This window comes from Protopterus annectens, chromosome 17.part0, assembly GCF_019279795.1.
Source record: "Protopterus annectens isolate FY-2018-M chromosome 17.part0, PAN1.0, whole genome shotgun sequence".
Classification (NCBI taxonomy): domain Eukaryota; kingdom Metazoa; phylum Chordata; order Ceratodontiformes; family Protopteridae; genus Protopterus; species Protopterus annectens.
Genome location: NC_056751.1, coordinates 648,424,584 through 648,440,990, shown reverse-complemented (window position 1 = coordinate 648,440,990; position 16,407 = coordinate 648,424,584). Strand labels below are relative to the sequence as shown.

The 16,407-nt window shown below is 37.4% G+C and overlaps 1 protein-coding gene across 1 annotated transcript in view; it reads left to right on the top strand.

Moving 5' to 3' along the window:
* Positions 1-16,407, top strand: part of PPFIBP2 (PPFIA binding protein 2) — a gene marked incomplete in the record, with an annotated part of 2,221,164 nt that overhangs the window by 1,654,358 nt on the left and 550,399 nt on the right. The window contains 2 exon segments of the mRNA XM_044058974.1: positions 9,794-9,886; positions 11,224-11,352. Coding sequence (XP_043914909.1) covers positions 9,794-9,886; positions 11,224-11,352 — 222 coding nt within the window.

Here is a 16,407-nt window from a genome sequence, read left to right as displayed (position 1 = left end):
TTACTATTATTGAATAAATAAACAGCACAGCATGTGTTATTTCACTTAAGATGTGACATAATTTGGACTGTATGCAGTCATTTTTGTTTTGGGGGGGGGGAGACTTATCTCAGGTGTGTGTTGAGTGCATTTTAAACACCTTCTCTTTGCCAATTGGAAAGTGCGTTTCTCAGCTGTTCCCTTAAATGCAGAATTATGCCTCAGCCTATGTATATACATACATTTTTATGCTAGGTAACCAGAGTTTTGTATGTTGCTGCAGCCATACACACCAGTAAATACAGACAGTAGTATGCATCCATTTTACTCGGTTATTTGTCCTGTGAGTTGCACTGTTGTTGTAGTAGGATCTTTCCTGAACAATAATTCATATTATTCCTGAAACCTCTGTAAGCATTCACATGTAAAACTAGCAATATAGCTTCTCTCATATGCACTGCATCTGCCTTAGGACTACTTCCCTGTAGGGGTATGTCTCTTAATATAATCATTTTAGTGTGCCCTGGGATTGATGTAGGACCTCTTCCCCAGTAGGATGTCCTTAGCATGTTTTGTTGGTGAGAATCCCACATTGTATCTAAACTGGGGAGGGGAGCGGTGACTGTATTCTATTTTCCTAATGGATTGTTTATCTTCTTACTCAGTTGTGTAGTGTGAACCTAGAAGTCCTGTGGAGATGTCTGATTTCCAGCACTCGTATCTAAGAGCTTACCCTTTCAGTCAGTATCCAAAGCTTGGAATGAGGGGAAACGGACTGACCTGTAAATTGAGAGCTTCATTCTATGACTCACTTCACCATACAAATCAAATACCATGCCCAAAGCATAGTTGCTGCTACTGTGGATTTTCTGCTGTGACTCTCTGCCAACTCTTATAGACAAGATCCCAGAATGCTTAAACTCTTCCACCTTGGAGCACTGCTTGCCTTCACTAGCAGAGAACAATCCATTTTTTTTTGTAGAGACTCTTGCCTTCTGATTTGTAAGTGCTTATGCACCTCGCATCTGCTTTATATTCAGCAGTAAACCAATTCAATGAATAGTTTAGATCATTTTACTTATTTACTTATAAATAATGTCTTAAAGGGCAACATTTTGTGCTCCTCATATCTCCAGACTGTATACTCTCCAGACCTGAGCTGCATCTTAAAATCCTGAAGTTGAACTTTAAGATCAGAATGAGTCCTGTGTTCACCTTGATTATATCTGAATTAATGCTGAGACTGTAAACATACTTTCAGTGCACAAATAACTTGGCTTGGGTGGCACGCAAGCTGCAGTCCCAACCCCCCTTACTGTTGTATCAGCTCTTGTAAGACATTTGGGTTTGTTTGTGTCTTTCGGCTTTTCCCGGTTAGGGGTCGCCACAGCTGAACTCCAGTCCGCTAATGATTGGCAATTGATTTTTACGTAACGGCTTGCCAGGCCTGATGCACAACCTTCAACAAAGGTATGCCCATTCACACATGTCTCAACGCAGAAGACACTCTAGCTGAGAATCGAACCGGACAGCGTCTTACTGTGAGGTGACAATGCTACCGCAGCACCACCACCGCGGGTTGTAAGACATTTGGGTAATATACAAAAAATGATTCTGTGAAACTCCCAAAACTTGTGCAAGGATGAAAAGGCGTCACTGTTCCATGACCAGGAAAGGATATGAATTGTCCCTCCTGCTGTTCCATAGCCAAGACAGAATGTGCATTGCCTCTCCCACTCTTATGTGGCTAAGACAGAATATGCATTCCCCTCCCACTCTTATGTGGTTAAGACAGAATATGATTGCTCCTCCCACTCTTCCGTGGTAAGACGTGGTCTGCATTGCTCTCCCAGAGCCAGTGGCTTGACTGTTCGAGTGTACTTTCCTGCACTGTCCAATAGGCTTTCCCAAGAAAGACTCTGTGTGATGCCCCTGTAAAACAAATATACATCTTTGTTCTAGTTTGAAAATGATAACCAGCACTCAGGATTGCCAGTCCATGTGTGCTCTCAGTGTCTTACTTGCATTATTGAAAAGGTGAGTTAACCTCAAAACCTAAACATTATCCAGTACCAGTGCTACTTTTTTTTTCAGTGTCGTCACAACTACACAACTGTGATTTCTACCTTACAATTGTTTAAAATTTGCAGAAGGTAATCCCAGGCCCAGCAGTTCCTCCTCAAAGGTGGGCATGTCCACCACATTGAGGAGTTCATCAAAGGTGTCTTCTTCATCCCCCGTGGTATTCCTCCAAAGGTCAGCATTTCTCCAGTTCTCTGTCCTTACTGAGAATAACTTTACTCATGTCCTCTCAAAGTCACAAAATAGTGTTCCAGAATAGCTTTGTAGCCATACAAAATTTATTTACTATGGTCTTACCAAACTGCTTTCCCCACCCCAACAACTTGACCATCTATTCAATAAGTGTCACAGCTACTATCTTCATTGACACCAGGATATCTCGTAAATTCAGATCTGGAATTCTCCATGCCAGCAGTAAACAGAATGCTTGTTTCTTTTAGCCTGGTACCTTAGCTCACTGCTACAGTCCTCCAGTAGGTCCTTGTGTAACTGGCCTGATGAGCACTAACAAAGTTTTAGCCACAGCTTCTTATCAGTGTTGCTGGCAGTTGTAAAGCCTGATCGTTTTTTTCTATGCCCTGGTTTTAGTTGTATAGAAAACCTGACAGCATATTTTAATTAAACACTCCTTCCCCTGTTAAAATATTTACAGTTATATGGACAGTGGGCCATACCTCTCAACTGTACAGATTTTTGCAGAATGTCCAGATTTTTTCCTCATATTTTTGGTCCATTTTTCATAAAATTGTATTTTTTTTCTAGAAATTAGTAGCAAATCATTCTTCTTCTTTCGGCTTTTTCCCGGTTAGGGGTCGCCACAGCGGATCATCTGTCCACTCATGATTGGCAGTGGAGTTTTACAGTGTCGAGTTGCCAGCCCGGCGCCCAACCTTCCACAGAAGGCACACACACACTCACAACTAGGGCCTATTTAGAGTGTCCAGTCCACCTACTGCATGTCTTTGGGATGTGGGAGGAAACCGGAACACCTGGAGGAAACCCACACGACCACAGGGAGGACATGCAGACTCCACACAGAAGGCACCCCAATTGAGAAACGAACCAGAGAACCTCTTGCTGTGAGGCAACAATGCTAACCACTGCGCCACCGTGGCCGCCCAGAAATTAGTAGCAAATCATTAAAGACTGACATTAGCAAATGACAGACATTTGAGTTTCAGACTTCATACACTTCAGAAAATGTACAACCTGTTGTTCTAAGTTTATAAGAGCAATTTAAAAACTGTCCCTATTTTTGGGCCTTTGTCCCACTTTTATTTATGGCTTTGTCCAGATTTTTTGCTTTAAGAGGTTGAAAGGTATGGACACTGCTTTACAGTGATGATTTCCACAAAGCTAGATAATTCTGCAGTTGCAACACTAATCATGGTGTTTGTTCTGCAAACTTTAAATGCAAAAAAACACAAAAAATCTCCAACAGTGTACACTTAAGGTGATGTGATGTAAAACACCTTCTGTACCAGAACACTTTCCTGTGAAATGCGTTTGAAAAGATTGAAGACATTAATTCCACTAGGTATCATTTCGCAATGACCAAACAATTTCCTCTGCTACTTCTTTCGAGTTTGTGGATGATTATGAGCATGCTCATTGTGTCTCTCTCTCTCACACACACACACACACACACACACACACACACACACACACACACACACACACACACACACACTCACTCACACAAAATTAAATAAATAATTAAAATATATAAGAAAGTCCAAAATGAAGGAAACACGTTCCGATAATAAATCCAGTAGAGTAAAAATAACTGAATTTTATTCCAATGTTTTACAACGGTAAGCGCTTTCACAGTAACTTAATATTGCTTCATCAAACCAAGAATAACAGCTGATAAAGGTATTTACATAGCATTTCAAGATTTCAAAATTTTGAAACAACCATTCAGAAGCTAGCTAGTCTGTCAATTACAATTTAATGACAAAGTAGGCTATTTCATAGTGTAAGCTATACGTATAATGCCTACAACGACATAACTTTCAAACAAATCTCCTTACAGCATATTCTGCATACATATATAAATGAGTAGATAATACTATAAGACATGAATTTAAATGTTTAACAGATAAAATAATAACCTATATTTATAAAATATATGTGCCTGTAGATGCCTATATAAATGCAACATGCATGAATATAAATACAGACTATAGTTAAAATACAAAGAATACGAAAATATGAAAAAAAAAAAGTGTGTGTGTGTATATATATATATATATATATATATATATATATATATATATTTATATGTGTGTGTATAGATATAACTCTCAATATGCTGTGGATTATATGTAATATAATTACATTTCAGCTATTAATATTATAAGCCTTTCTTACATTTATTAACCCTTCTAGATTTCAAAACGGGTTTCAATGGGACACTGTCATTCAGACCGTGTCCCCTATGGGAACCCAAGCGTAAAGTCCATTGTAATTCTAAAGTTTCCGTTCTATTAACTATATCAGCCATTCTTATATTCTCATCCACCACTTGTAATACTTGAAATAGAAATGTATGTTGTGATCCTTCTTTTAAAGTGTGCTTAGCTAAAGCACTATATTCTAAGCCTTTGTTAGCACAATATATATATGATCTCTAATGCGTTCTCTAAGATGTCTGTTTGTTTTGCCTATATAAAACTTAAAGCAACATATACAATGTGCGCAATATATAACATTTTTTGTATTACAATCAGCTTGGCTTCTCAATTCTCAAAGTTTCCTTGTCAGGGTTTCTAAAAAATCTAGACTTGTCTTTATATTGGCAATGGGCACATTTCCTACATTTACGTGTCCCATTTAAAGTGTTCAAACGGGATAATGTCATATTAGCATTTCCATTACATAACAGCTGTTTCAAGTTCTTCTTGTTCTTGTATATAAAAGTAGGCTGACGCCCACTATAGCTATAGTTTCAGGGACTGTAAGAAGTATAGACCAATTCCGTTTAACAATCTGTTGTACGTTAGAAATATTTTGGATATATGTAAGAACTAGCGGTACATGGTCTAGTGTAGATTCCATTTTCCTATGTTTGGGTCTATTGCTATAGTAAGGGTGGGCTAGATCCATCCTCTCATTGGTCACCTCACTACAAACTTGAGTAATCTCATCTTTACCATAATTGTAGATAAACCAAAGGAGAAAATCTCTGTAGATTTTACCACAGCTTTAGCATTACATAATAGTACTGATTCTAATACTATTAAAAGTATAATTAGAAGGAATTGGGGAATATTAAAAGGAAATAGTGAAATTATAAAGAAATTAGGAGATGAACCAAAATTTGTACAAAAAAGAGCAAAAAATTTTAAAGACTTTTTTCAAAAGAAGTTAAATAAAAATAAGGCTTTGGAAGAAAGGAAAGGAATGGTAAAGTGCTTCACTTGTAATTATTGTCAATATTTATACATCAAAAGTCATGAAATTACACTTGGGAAAACTTTAGTAGAAGTCCCAGGTAGATTCACATGTAGATCTAAAAATGTTGTTTATGTATTAATATGTGTAGAATGTAGTTCCTTTTATATAGGCAAAACAAAAAGAGAATTGTATAGGAGAATCTATGAACACCACTATGCTATTGGTAAGGGTGATGTAAAAAATGCTATGGGTAAGCATTATGTGGAAAATAGATGTAAAATTAATTTTAAGTGTTTGGTAATAGATTCAGTGCATCCTAATGTTAAAAGTATTAATGTAGAAGATGAATTAGAGTGGTTGGAATACTGCTGGCAGGTTAGATTGAATGCATGTTTTCCCCCAGGACTTAATAACAGAGAAGAATTTATTATGTATTTAAAAAGGAAGGGACTGAAGCATTTGGGATTTTAGTTAGATGTATTTGTCAGCATTAGGCTGACTGTTGTTTTAAAACTGCTAATTCAGCTTTTAATGATCAATTGTCAATTAAGTTTAGTTGACTACTATTTTAGTATTTAAAAAGGTTTTGTTTAAGTGTAAGCCATTAGTCTGAAGAAGTCTCCATTGCAGGAGACGAAAGCACTTACTTTTGGGTTGTATTTTACTTGAAATATTGTCTTGAACTTGTGGATTAAATCTTTTTTTTTTTAAATATTTTTATTCATTTCCAAAAACAAGAAAACATGAATGCAGGTTATTTATGACAATGAAGTATTTACAAATTATTTAAAAAGGTAGGCTAAAACCTCTAACAGATATCAAACATTAAAAGCAAAATAAAGTATTTACAAGGGTGTCTACTGTTGACATATAATTGGCTTTCTATACAATTGTTTCCTGATTATAATCTGCTGCAGTCATTATTCTCCAGTATTTCAGTTACTTTTTGCCATGCTACGTATAATGATGTAGTTCTTTCAGTTCTTCCTTTAATAGTGTTCATTTCCAATTGCGATATTGCTGACACCATATTCATGAATTGCTTAAAAGTTGGAGGAGCTTTGGATTTCCAGTTTGATGTAATGTTCTTCCTTGCAATAGCTAGGAGAGTCCATAAGATTACATATTTTGTTCTTGGCACACAGTCGGGTACAGGTGCATTAAACAAAATAATAGATTTGGAAATCTGGAATTTATCATTGAATACCATTTGCAGAAAATAATTTATTTTATCCCAATATGGTTTAATCAAATGACATTAAGTAGAACATATGTTGCCAGTCTGCTTTTATTGATAAATCACATCTCCAGCAGCCAATATTTTCTTAAACATAAGTTCCATTTTATGAGGGGTTACATAAGATCTGTGTATGAATTGCCATGTAAAAGTCTCCAATGTAATGAAAGTGATGTCTGCTTTGGAGAGAGAAGAATTAGTTTTTTATCTCTGTCATTTGGCACATGTCCATTAACTGATCTATAATAATTCCATATTTTGTCATTATTATGCATTTTTATTTTTTTGTTTGTTTTATAAATAGATGATAAGTATCCCTTTCCAGTAATGGGTTGATTCGTTAGTAATATTATATGTTCTATAAGGTTAGGAACATTTTGTCTTATTGATGGTTGCATTGTTTCTTGTTTGCTTAATATATACTGTCTTAATTCTTGTACATAGGTTCATAGGTTCATACTAGGCTATCTGCCCTAGGGCATTTATAAGCCTAGCCAGAGTATGTTTGGCTTTCGCCACCCATTTTAAATTAATTTTGCTATGCCCTTTTTCGAGGTTAGTATACTGTGCCTCTGTCTAACAGTGACACAGAAGTGATACCCGGGGTAAACCTATGATCTCCCATCCACTCATCAAGATTCCACTTGAAGAGAGTCAATGAGGGACTCTGCCTAACCTGGACTGGGATATTATTCCATAGTGAAGGGAGCCTCTGGGTTATGAATCTGTCCCTCCAGCATGTCCTATTTATTTCAGTGCTGAGGTTCAAGTCTCTCGAGCATGTAACTCGATGGGATTTGGATTTTTTGAGGTGCAGCATGTCCCTTAATTCCGGGTTGGACATGGCCTTATACGTCAGGCACAGGTCACCTCTGAGCAGGCGGTATGCCACTGAGTAGAGCTGGAGTTTCTTTAACCGGGCAGCATATGGCATCTGTTTGAGCCCTTTGATCCTCTTGGTGAGGTACTTTTGGGGTCTTTCCAGTTGCTGCAGGTGTTTGGTAAGGTACATCCCAAAAGGGGCATTGTACTCGATTATGGGCCTGATGAGGGATGAGTAAAGAGGCACGATGACCTCCCCTAATCTAGATGTGAATCCCTTCATGATTAGGTGGACTATATAAAATGTTTTTCTAACCACTTTGGCCACGTGGTTGTCAAATGAGAGATTGCTATCAACTTGGGTCCCCAGGTCCCTAATGACTTCTTCTGTACTTAATGGATTACCACCTATGTGGTAATTTGTGGGCACTTTGTTTTTGCCAAAGGGGATGACTATACACTTTTTGGCATTTAGCTTGAGGCCATGGCTCTGTAACCACATGTACATGTAACCACGAACTATCTTCCATATTTAATTTCTGTTTAATCTGGGCTATTGTACGTCATTTCCTGGTGCTGCCATCGTTTTTTTTTGCTGTTTTGGTTACCCAAGATAAAACTAGACTCTCTTCTATATTCTTGCTTAGTTTTCTTTTGCTTGTACTAAAGAGAACGATACACAAGTAAATCCCCTGACCTTCCCATTGTAATGCATGCCATATACATTCCTAAAGACTGGAGATACAAGAGTATGTCATTTTGAAGCAGAGGCATATTTTCACTTTTTGGGGGAATAACATGTGCTGAGTTAAGTACTATACTGCATGTCTGTGCATATTTGGAGTTAAGATTTTGTTGTGGACTTTTCAGGTAATAGGCTTAATCTGGCCATTTTTTTTCTTGTACTAGTTATGATATTGTGTGAGGCCTACATTCACATGATTTGTCAGCTCAGATCCGGATGTGTGATTTCATAATCAGTTTGTGATATTTTATTACTAGCATTTTTTAAACATTCTAAGCAATTTAGTTTAGGACTTTGGCTCAAACGATGAGGGCAGGAAACATCTGAAGCAATAATATCAAAAAGTGCATTTGTTATGGTACTGCTTTTAAAATCAGTGTCATAAGTTTGGTCTTTCTTTAGAGCATGCAGTTTAGCTATTTCTTATAGCATGTAATAGTTATATCTGTACATGCATGTACACACACAGTATATTTTGTTTGTCACAAAGTGGTCATACAGTAGACTCTGCAGACATTTCACATTTCAAGTTAGAAGCATTATTTCTTTATATTCAGACAGTATTTCCTTATGCATAGGGTTCTCACACAGTTGCTGGCAAAGTAAATGAACAGCAGTTACAGAGATTCTCACAGTAATAGAGCAGCTGTCTTTATAGGACCACAGACAGGGAGTAAACCAAAATGTCTTCTCCTTCCATAAAAACATTGATAAATCCAAGTGATTTGTCATCTGAAGGAGTTCAGTTCCTTCCCCTTCACAGGGATACCCTTGGAAAATTTTGTTGTGGTTCACGTAATGCATGGCGTATTCTGGAATGCATAGTCCATTGTGCAGCATTATTTCCAGCAATCCATCCCTCCCCATGCTGCAGTCCAAGCTAAGTGACCTTAAAGGAATCTTTTGAGATTTTTACCTTGTACAACCATGAGGTGGACCTCAGAACGTTTTTGTTCTGTTTTGTACTTCCATTATCTGGTGTTGACAGTTGGACCTCATCAGTACAAGTAACATTTGGACCTCATCAGTACAAGTAACATTACCTGCTCTCCTTTCCCTAATTACAGCAGCAGAAAGTATATTACCAAACCCCGACTTAAAGCTGTACTTTAGACTTGCAGTTTAGTAAATGTGCAGTCCTCATGGCCTGCTGGGGATCTCAAGTTTTCTAGGCGCTTATACCTTCCGGATGATGTATGCGCCCACATTTCTGTATGGATGTAAGAAAGCCCAAAATGAAGTTGGTCTTCGTGGCATGCTAGTGCCTCCAAATGTCATCAGGTCAAAAGTAATCCTCAACATTAGGAAAGATGTGACGTTTATACCCACCAGCTTCATTCTTTCATGTTGTGCCTGCTGTCTTGCTGAAGACCTTCTATTGCTATGAGATCTGTATAACTTGATTCTTTTATTATGTCACATGCATACACGATTACATCAAAATTATAATGTAATATTGACAGAGGTAATAGATACCTTAAGTGGTATATATGCACTGCCCTCCATGAACATTGTCTTTTGGTTTACAGGGATTACTTGTGGAGCTCCGAACACTTAAAAGTAAAGTAGACGAACTTCAGAATGAGAAGTCCCAATATGAATGGAAACTTAAAGCAACAAAAGTAAGTTCTTATATTTATTATTAAAGCATTGTGCCTGAGTATGTGTAGGACCTTGCAGAAAATGGAGGATACATTTTGTTAGAAATGTGATTTTATACCTTTACACATCTTAAATATACATGCACTGACTTAAATGACAGTTTTGCTTTAAAATATGGGTTACAGTCAAGTGATCGAACATTGTGCTGGTCAACTACAGAGGTGGCATCCTAGGTGGTTGAAATGTCAACTGAGCGAATGTTGCATTAAGTGCAGGTGGCTGAAGGTACCACAAATATTTACAATAAGGAATTTTGGTTAGTGTCTGTGTGTGTGAAAGCGTGAGAGAGTATGAATTTAGTATAGTATAACTAAGGGTGGTACAAGATCATCTGCAGAGTGTGTGTGTGTGGGGGGGGGGGGTTGCTCCTGTGCTGATGGTGGTGTTTGACAGACTGTGTATGACTGCAGGCTTGCTTGCTAATATTTTGGGATATTAAGATAATGTTGCTTTTTGGGTGTGTGGGGTTAGGAGTATGTTGATGTGTTTGCTGTAAGCTGTTGTGGTACGTCTGTATTGTGTAAGCTTAAGTGAAGTGTGTATATGTTTTGTGTAGATGCAATCAATTATGCTCTTGTTTTCAGCTGAAGTACACTCAGTTTTGCGTGTACATCGATCAGTAAGGTGCTCGACCAAATTTCATATAGCTGGTCAGCTTCCTTTCTTAGTAAAGACCAAAATGGTAAGACCAGTGAAATGAAAAAAGCAAAATGCATCCAGGTAAATAGGCACTTCTTTATATCACAATCAAACATTGTTATGGTACTTAGTGCACTAATTTGTATAGTTTGATGCTCTACAGAGAGACAGCATTGTTGTGCCATCAAAGCAGGATACAGAGCCTTTGATCTGAAGGCTTTTTAGTAACAAAAGCAAAATGAGAGGAGTATGTTCAAAGCAGTATAACTATTACTCTGTACTGAATTTATGACTTGTGACATCCCTTCTTTTCTAAATATGAATCTACAACTGTTACTAAAAGTATAAATCTGTTTTTTTTTCTTTCTTTTAGCTAGCGGTGTACATAATGGTACGAGAAGTATTGCTTGTCAGTTTCTGCTTTTACAGAAAGGCATGTTGAAATACATAACTCTGTTTTTTCAGAAGTAACCAAGTTTTACAAAGTGTGTTTAAACAGTTACAAAGTACATGGATAATGCAGTTTTAAGATCAGTGTGCTTTAACCATGTTACAACATATGTAATAGACAGAACTCATAACACTTATTTTATATCTGTGCATTTCCGACCGTTTTCTGGTGTTTCTGGCCTATCACTTTGGCTTTCTTTCTTTCTAGCTTTCTATCTCTTACTCTCTCCATGTCTGTTACCAGACTCTAACGGCCAGACTCACTAGACTGAAGGGCACTGTTGAACACATGCAGGTAGAGAAACAGCAGTGGGAAGACAAATGCAGATCTAAACAGGTGCTTTTACCATGTAATATTTTCATTTAAGAACAGTTAAAATTAATGCTTCTGTACTTACTTTACCCTTGCATTCTGCATAATATTTGCTTTATTACTTTATAGCATTTGGCATTTGTTAACCAAGAGGGATGCACACATTTATTCTCACAGCTGCTTCATTTACAGCATGAGAAAGGAACATTTACATAAAGCTATATTCTATGAAACCTGAATTTTTAGATATAGTTGTCCTGATTTGTATCTCTTTTGGTTGGTTTTCTGAAATAATAACAGATGATTGTGGTCCCTTTAGCTGGTCTAGGCTCTTTATGTTCTTCCTCTTTTATTACCCCTGTGGTCATAGTGCTTGAAGCTTCTGTCTCCACTAAATATAAACTGTATCAACTTGTGACCGCTTTCTTTTTTAGTATTTACTGGCAGATGTTAACTTGTTCCATAATCTAAGTTTGCAAGACAAAGAGTGACGTATTTGAAGTTCTGTTTGAAACTCTATGTAGTTTTGAGCAAACATTTTTTTTATTACTAAATTCACAAGGTTGCATCTGAGGTTGTTGGAAGAAATGACTGAATTATAAAAAATTGAGGCCACATTTTCACAAGGCTTTAATAAGATTGTTATTTTGTCCATGTGGATATCCGTATAGTCTGTGTACTAAATTAGTTTTCTGGGCAGACTTGCGGCACTGTTTTTTTGTGCTCGCCAAAAAGGTATTTAGAACATTTGATGACCGTAATACTTGGCAGAAGTCTGAGGCGAGCCTGAATACCAGAGGCTTTTACCTTCCTTCAGGACCTGCTGATTGCCATCCCTCCAATGTCAAGAATTCTGGGTACAAGGCATATTCAGACCTTACCGTTTTCAGTTTTTTTTTTCACCATCGGAGTCCAATGCATCCGTGTCTTACAATGCATTGATCAAGCCACAAGAATGCTAAAGCCAAGTATCCTATTGAGGAAAATTTGTATAGATAAGAGACAAATCATCTAATGTCTGTTTTGAGTGTAGAAAACTGACCCCCCCCAGCTGCGATTTCCACTCTTCGCTGCTTCCGCCTTAATCTGTAACGCAACATTCCCACTTATCCCCAGTGTCCTTACTTGCAATTAGGCATAGCTCCGACTCCTTAAGGAAATATTTAGAGCAACACAAGCAGTCAGTGGTTTGCACCTGCTATGGTTTCTTATAGTCCTGTCAAACTCCCATGAAAAAAAGAAGAAACAGCCCTGAGATGAGTGCTAGAAAACTGGATGATCTGCTTTCAGTTTTAGACAGATCTCCCAGGCATGAGATTTTGAACTATTTTTTCCAGCTCCCTCTGTCCTCCCATGCTGCTGAGGCCTTTAATGAAGAACTCTCCAGTGTTCGCTAGATGTCAGTCAGGTTTGGTTCTGCTGGACAGGACCCAGTTTCTGGCACCCAGCTCCTTATTACTGAGGGGGTAAGCAGAGTTCCCTGCATTTTTTTCCATGAGGAGACCCTTTGTGACCTGAGGCATCACTACATGATGCAGTACCAAAGTTAAGACTAGCCTAGCTGCCTTTGGGGGTCATTTTAAATCTAGCCAATTTTCCTTTCAAAGATGAGAATCAAACGCTGTACTTTGTGTCTGTGGGGTAAACATCATAACCATTATTGTGTCTGTGGGGTAAACATCATAACCATTATTGTGTCTGTGGGGTAAACATCATAACCATTATTGTGTCTGTGGGGTAAATATCATAACCATTATTGTGTCTGTGGGGTAAATATCATAACCATTATTGTGTCTGTGGGGTAAATATCATAACCATTATTGTGTCTATGGGGTAAATATCATAACCATTATTGTGTCTGTGGGATAAATATCATAACCATTATTGTGTCTATGGGGTAAATATCATAACCATTATTGTGTCTGTGGGGTAAACATCATAACCATTATTGTGTCTGTGGGGTAAACATCATAACCATTATTGTGTCTGTGGGGTAAACATCATAACCATTATTGTGTCTGTGGGGTAAACATCATAACCATTGTTGTGTCTGTGGGGTAAACATCATAACCATTATTGTGTCTATGGGGTAAATATCATAACCATTATTGTGTCTATGGGGTAAACATCATAACCATTATTGTGTCTATGGGGTAAACATCATAACCATTATTGTGTCTATGGGGTAAACATCATAACCATTATTGTGTCTATGGGGTAAACATCATAACTGTTATTGTGTCTATGGGGTAAACATCATAACCATTATTGTGTCTGTGGGGTAAACATCATAACCATTATTGTGTCTGTGGGGTAAACATCATAACCATTATTTTGTCTGTGGGGTAAACATCATAACCATTATTTTGTCTGTGGGGTAAACATCATAACCATTATTGTGTCTATGGGGTAAATATCATAACCATTATTGTGTCTATGGGGTAAATATCATAACCATTATTGTGTCTGTGGGGTAAACATCATAACCATTATTGTGTCTGTGGGGTAAACATCATAACCATTATTTTGTCTGTGGGGTAAACATTATAACCATTGTTGTGTCTATGGGGTAAACATCATAACCATTATTGTGTCTGTGGGGTAAACATCATAACCATTATTGTGTCTGTGGGGTAAACATCATAACCATTATTGTGTCTGTGGGGTAAACATCATAACCATTATTGTGTCTATGGGGTAAACATCATAACCATTATTGTGTCTATGGGGTAAACATCATAACCATTATTTTGTCTGTGGGGTAAACATCATAACCATTGTTGTGTCTATGGGGTAAACATCATAGCCATTATTGTGTCTGCGGGGTAAACATCATAACCATTATTGTGTCTGCGGGGTAAACATCATAACCATTATTGTGTCTGCGGGGTAAACATCATAACCATTATTGTGTCTGTGGGATAAATATCATAACCATTATTGTGTCTGTGGGATAAATATCATAACCATTATGCCAACCCCCAACAACTAGTGCTGTTTTGTTTTTTAATTTGTATTACTATAGTTCACCAGCATTATTTTTCAAAAAAATCTTGCTCAGTGTTACTAAATATGTTTGCTTTCCTCAGGCATGTATCTTCAGTGCAAGATTCCCTTTAAATGATTTATACTTGGTGAAAAGAGAATGCATCTCCTATAAATGTACAAAAAAACTGGTGTAAGATAAACAGCTGTACCACTACTGTTACAGTTAGAAGAATATATGTGAATCAACTGTCATAAATCAGAGTAAAGTACATAAATACTGAGATTGCTACTGAAGAGAAGTTTGAAGGCCACACACAGATGGCTGGAGCCTGGAAAGCAACTTGTGTTCCAATAGTAGGCCCAGGCACTGGAGGAGATGACTCTGTGCATTTAGTGGCTTAAATGCTGACCCATGTATTGTTAGATTGAGCGACGGCTTCTTATCTGACTTTCTCTCCTAGTGGAAGGTGAGAGGGGTCTAACTGGTTTGCAGAAGTGTGCGTTAGGGGATTAAGGACTGGCAAAGGGGAACCACCTTCTGTCACATCAGGATAGATATTTTCAGGGATATCTTTCTTTCTATCCCACTTTTTTCTTTTCATTTACTAACTGGTGAAGAGGATAGAGCACGGATCACAATAAATGATTTTCTAGCTCACTTAGGAGAGTACAGTTGACAAAGGATAAAGTGGCATTTTCAAAAAGATGTGAGCACAGTGATAAAGAAGCATATTTTACAGGTAAGTAATCAGAAGTAAATTCCAAATGCAGCTCTCAGCATTGAAAATGAAAGACTCCCATTGTGTAATTATCAGAATCTGTACGCGCAATATCCATTCACTGTGTGTAGTATGTATAATAAGGTGTAGGGAGGATAGAAGCGTGGGAAGGGTTAACAGAGTGGAAGGAAAATGGGAAAGAAGAGAAAAGATGGGGAGTGGGGGAGATATTGTTAAAGTAACAGAGTAGTATGAGAGAAAAGAGAGACTACATGGAGGAGAATGGGTTTATATCATGCTGTCAGTTATAGAGCACTTACACAACATTCCACAATTCTTTTTTTTTTTTTTTTTTTGGCTGTGGAAGGCTAGGTAAGAGGGTAGTTACCATGTCTTTGGTGGGAGGATTCCCAAATGTGGTGGGGGGTAGTGTTGAGAGACTCTGGTCAGTTTGATGCAGTCAGTTTAAATTGCTGGACTGTGATCTTAGGTTGTACATTTTTATCTGCTGATAAAAAAAGGGGACAGTCTGTAGGTTTGAGTTTATAGGTAAGGGAAGCTAGGAGTGAGCTGCACCTCTGTTTAATTGGAAGTTTGCCTTTCAAAGGACATGGTAGTTATTGTAGAGTGAGAAGGGTACAAGGTCATAGCAGATGGTGGGTGGTGAGGGTAACACAAAAATAGATGTAGACCAAAAAAAAAAAAAAACTTTCTATCATATATGCAGACTATCTAAAAACTTCTCTAATCTAAGTGGACATTTTCTGAATTTATCTAATGGAGAAACCTGACTTTAAATACAAACATGCATATTATGTGTATATGTACATTTGTTTATAGTGTTAGCATAAATACACACGTATACATATATACACATGCATATGCAGATGTAATGTTATTTATTTATTTTTTCCATTTGTTGACTGAAAACTGCTCCAACTGGATCTCTGCTCTACTGCCGTCTCAGTCCTGGAAAAACAAGTACAATTAATAGCAGGTAAAGAAGTAGCTTACAGTATAGGTAAGTAGTACAGATGCACAGTATTACCCACGTGAAAAACATTGTAGAGGCCTATACAACAGCAGATTAGAAAGTCTATCTAATATAATAAGCAGCATGGACACATAGATACCTATTTTCCATCTAATATAATAATCAGCATGGAGACATAGATACCTAGGTAAGTACTAGGGTAGCTAACCTTGTGCTCCATCTAATATAATAATCAGCATGGAGACATAGATACCTAGGTAAGTACTAGGGTAGCTAACCTTGTGCTCCATCTAATATAATAATCAGCATGGAGACATAGATACCTAGGTAAGTACTAGGGTAGCTAACCTTGTGCTCCATCTAATATAATAATCAGCA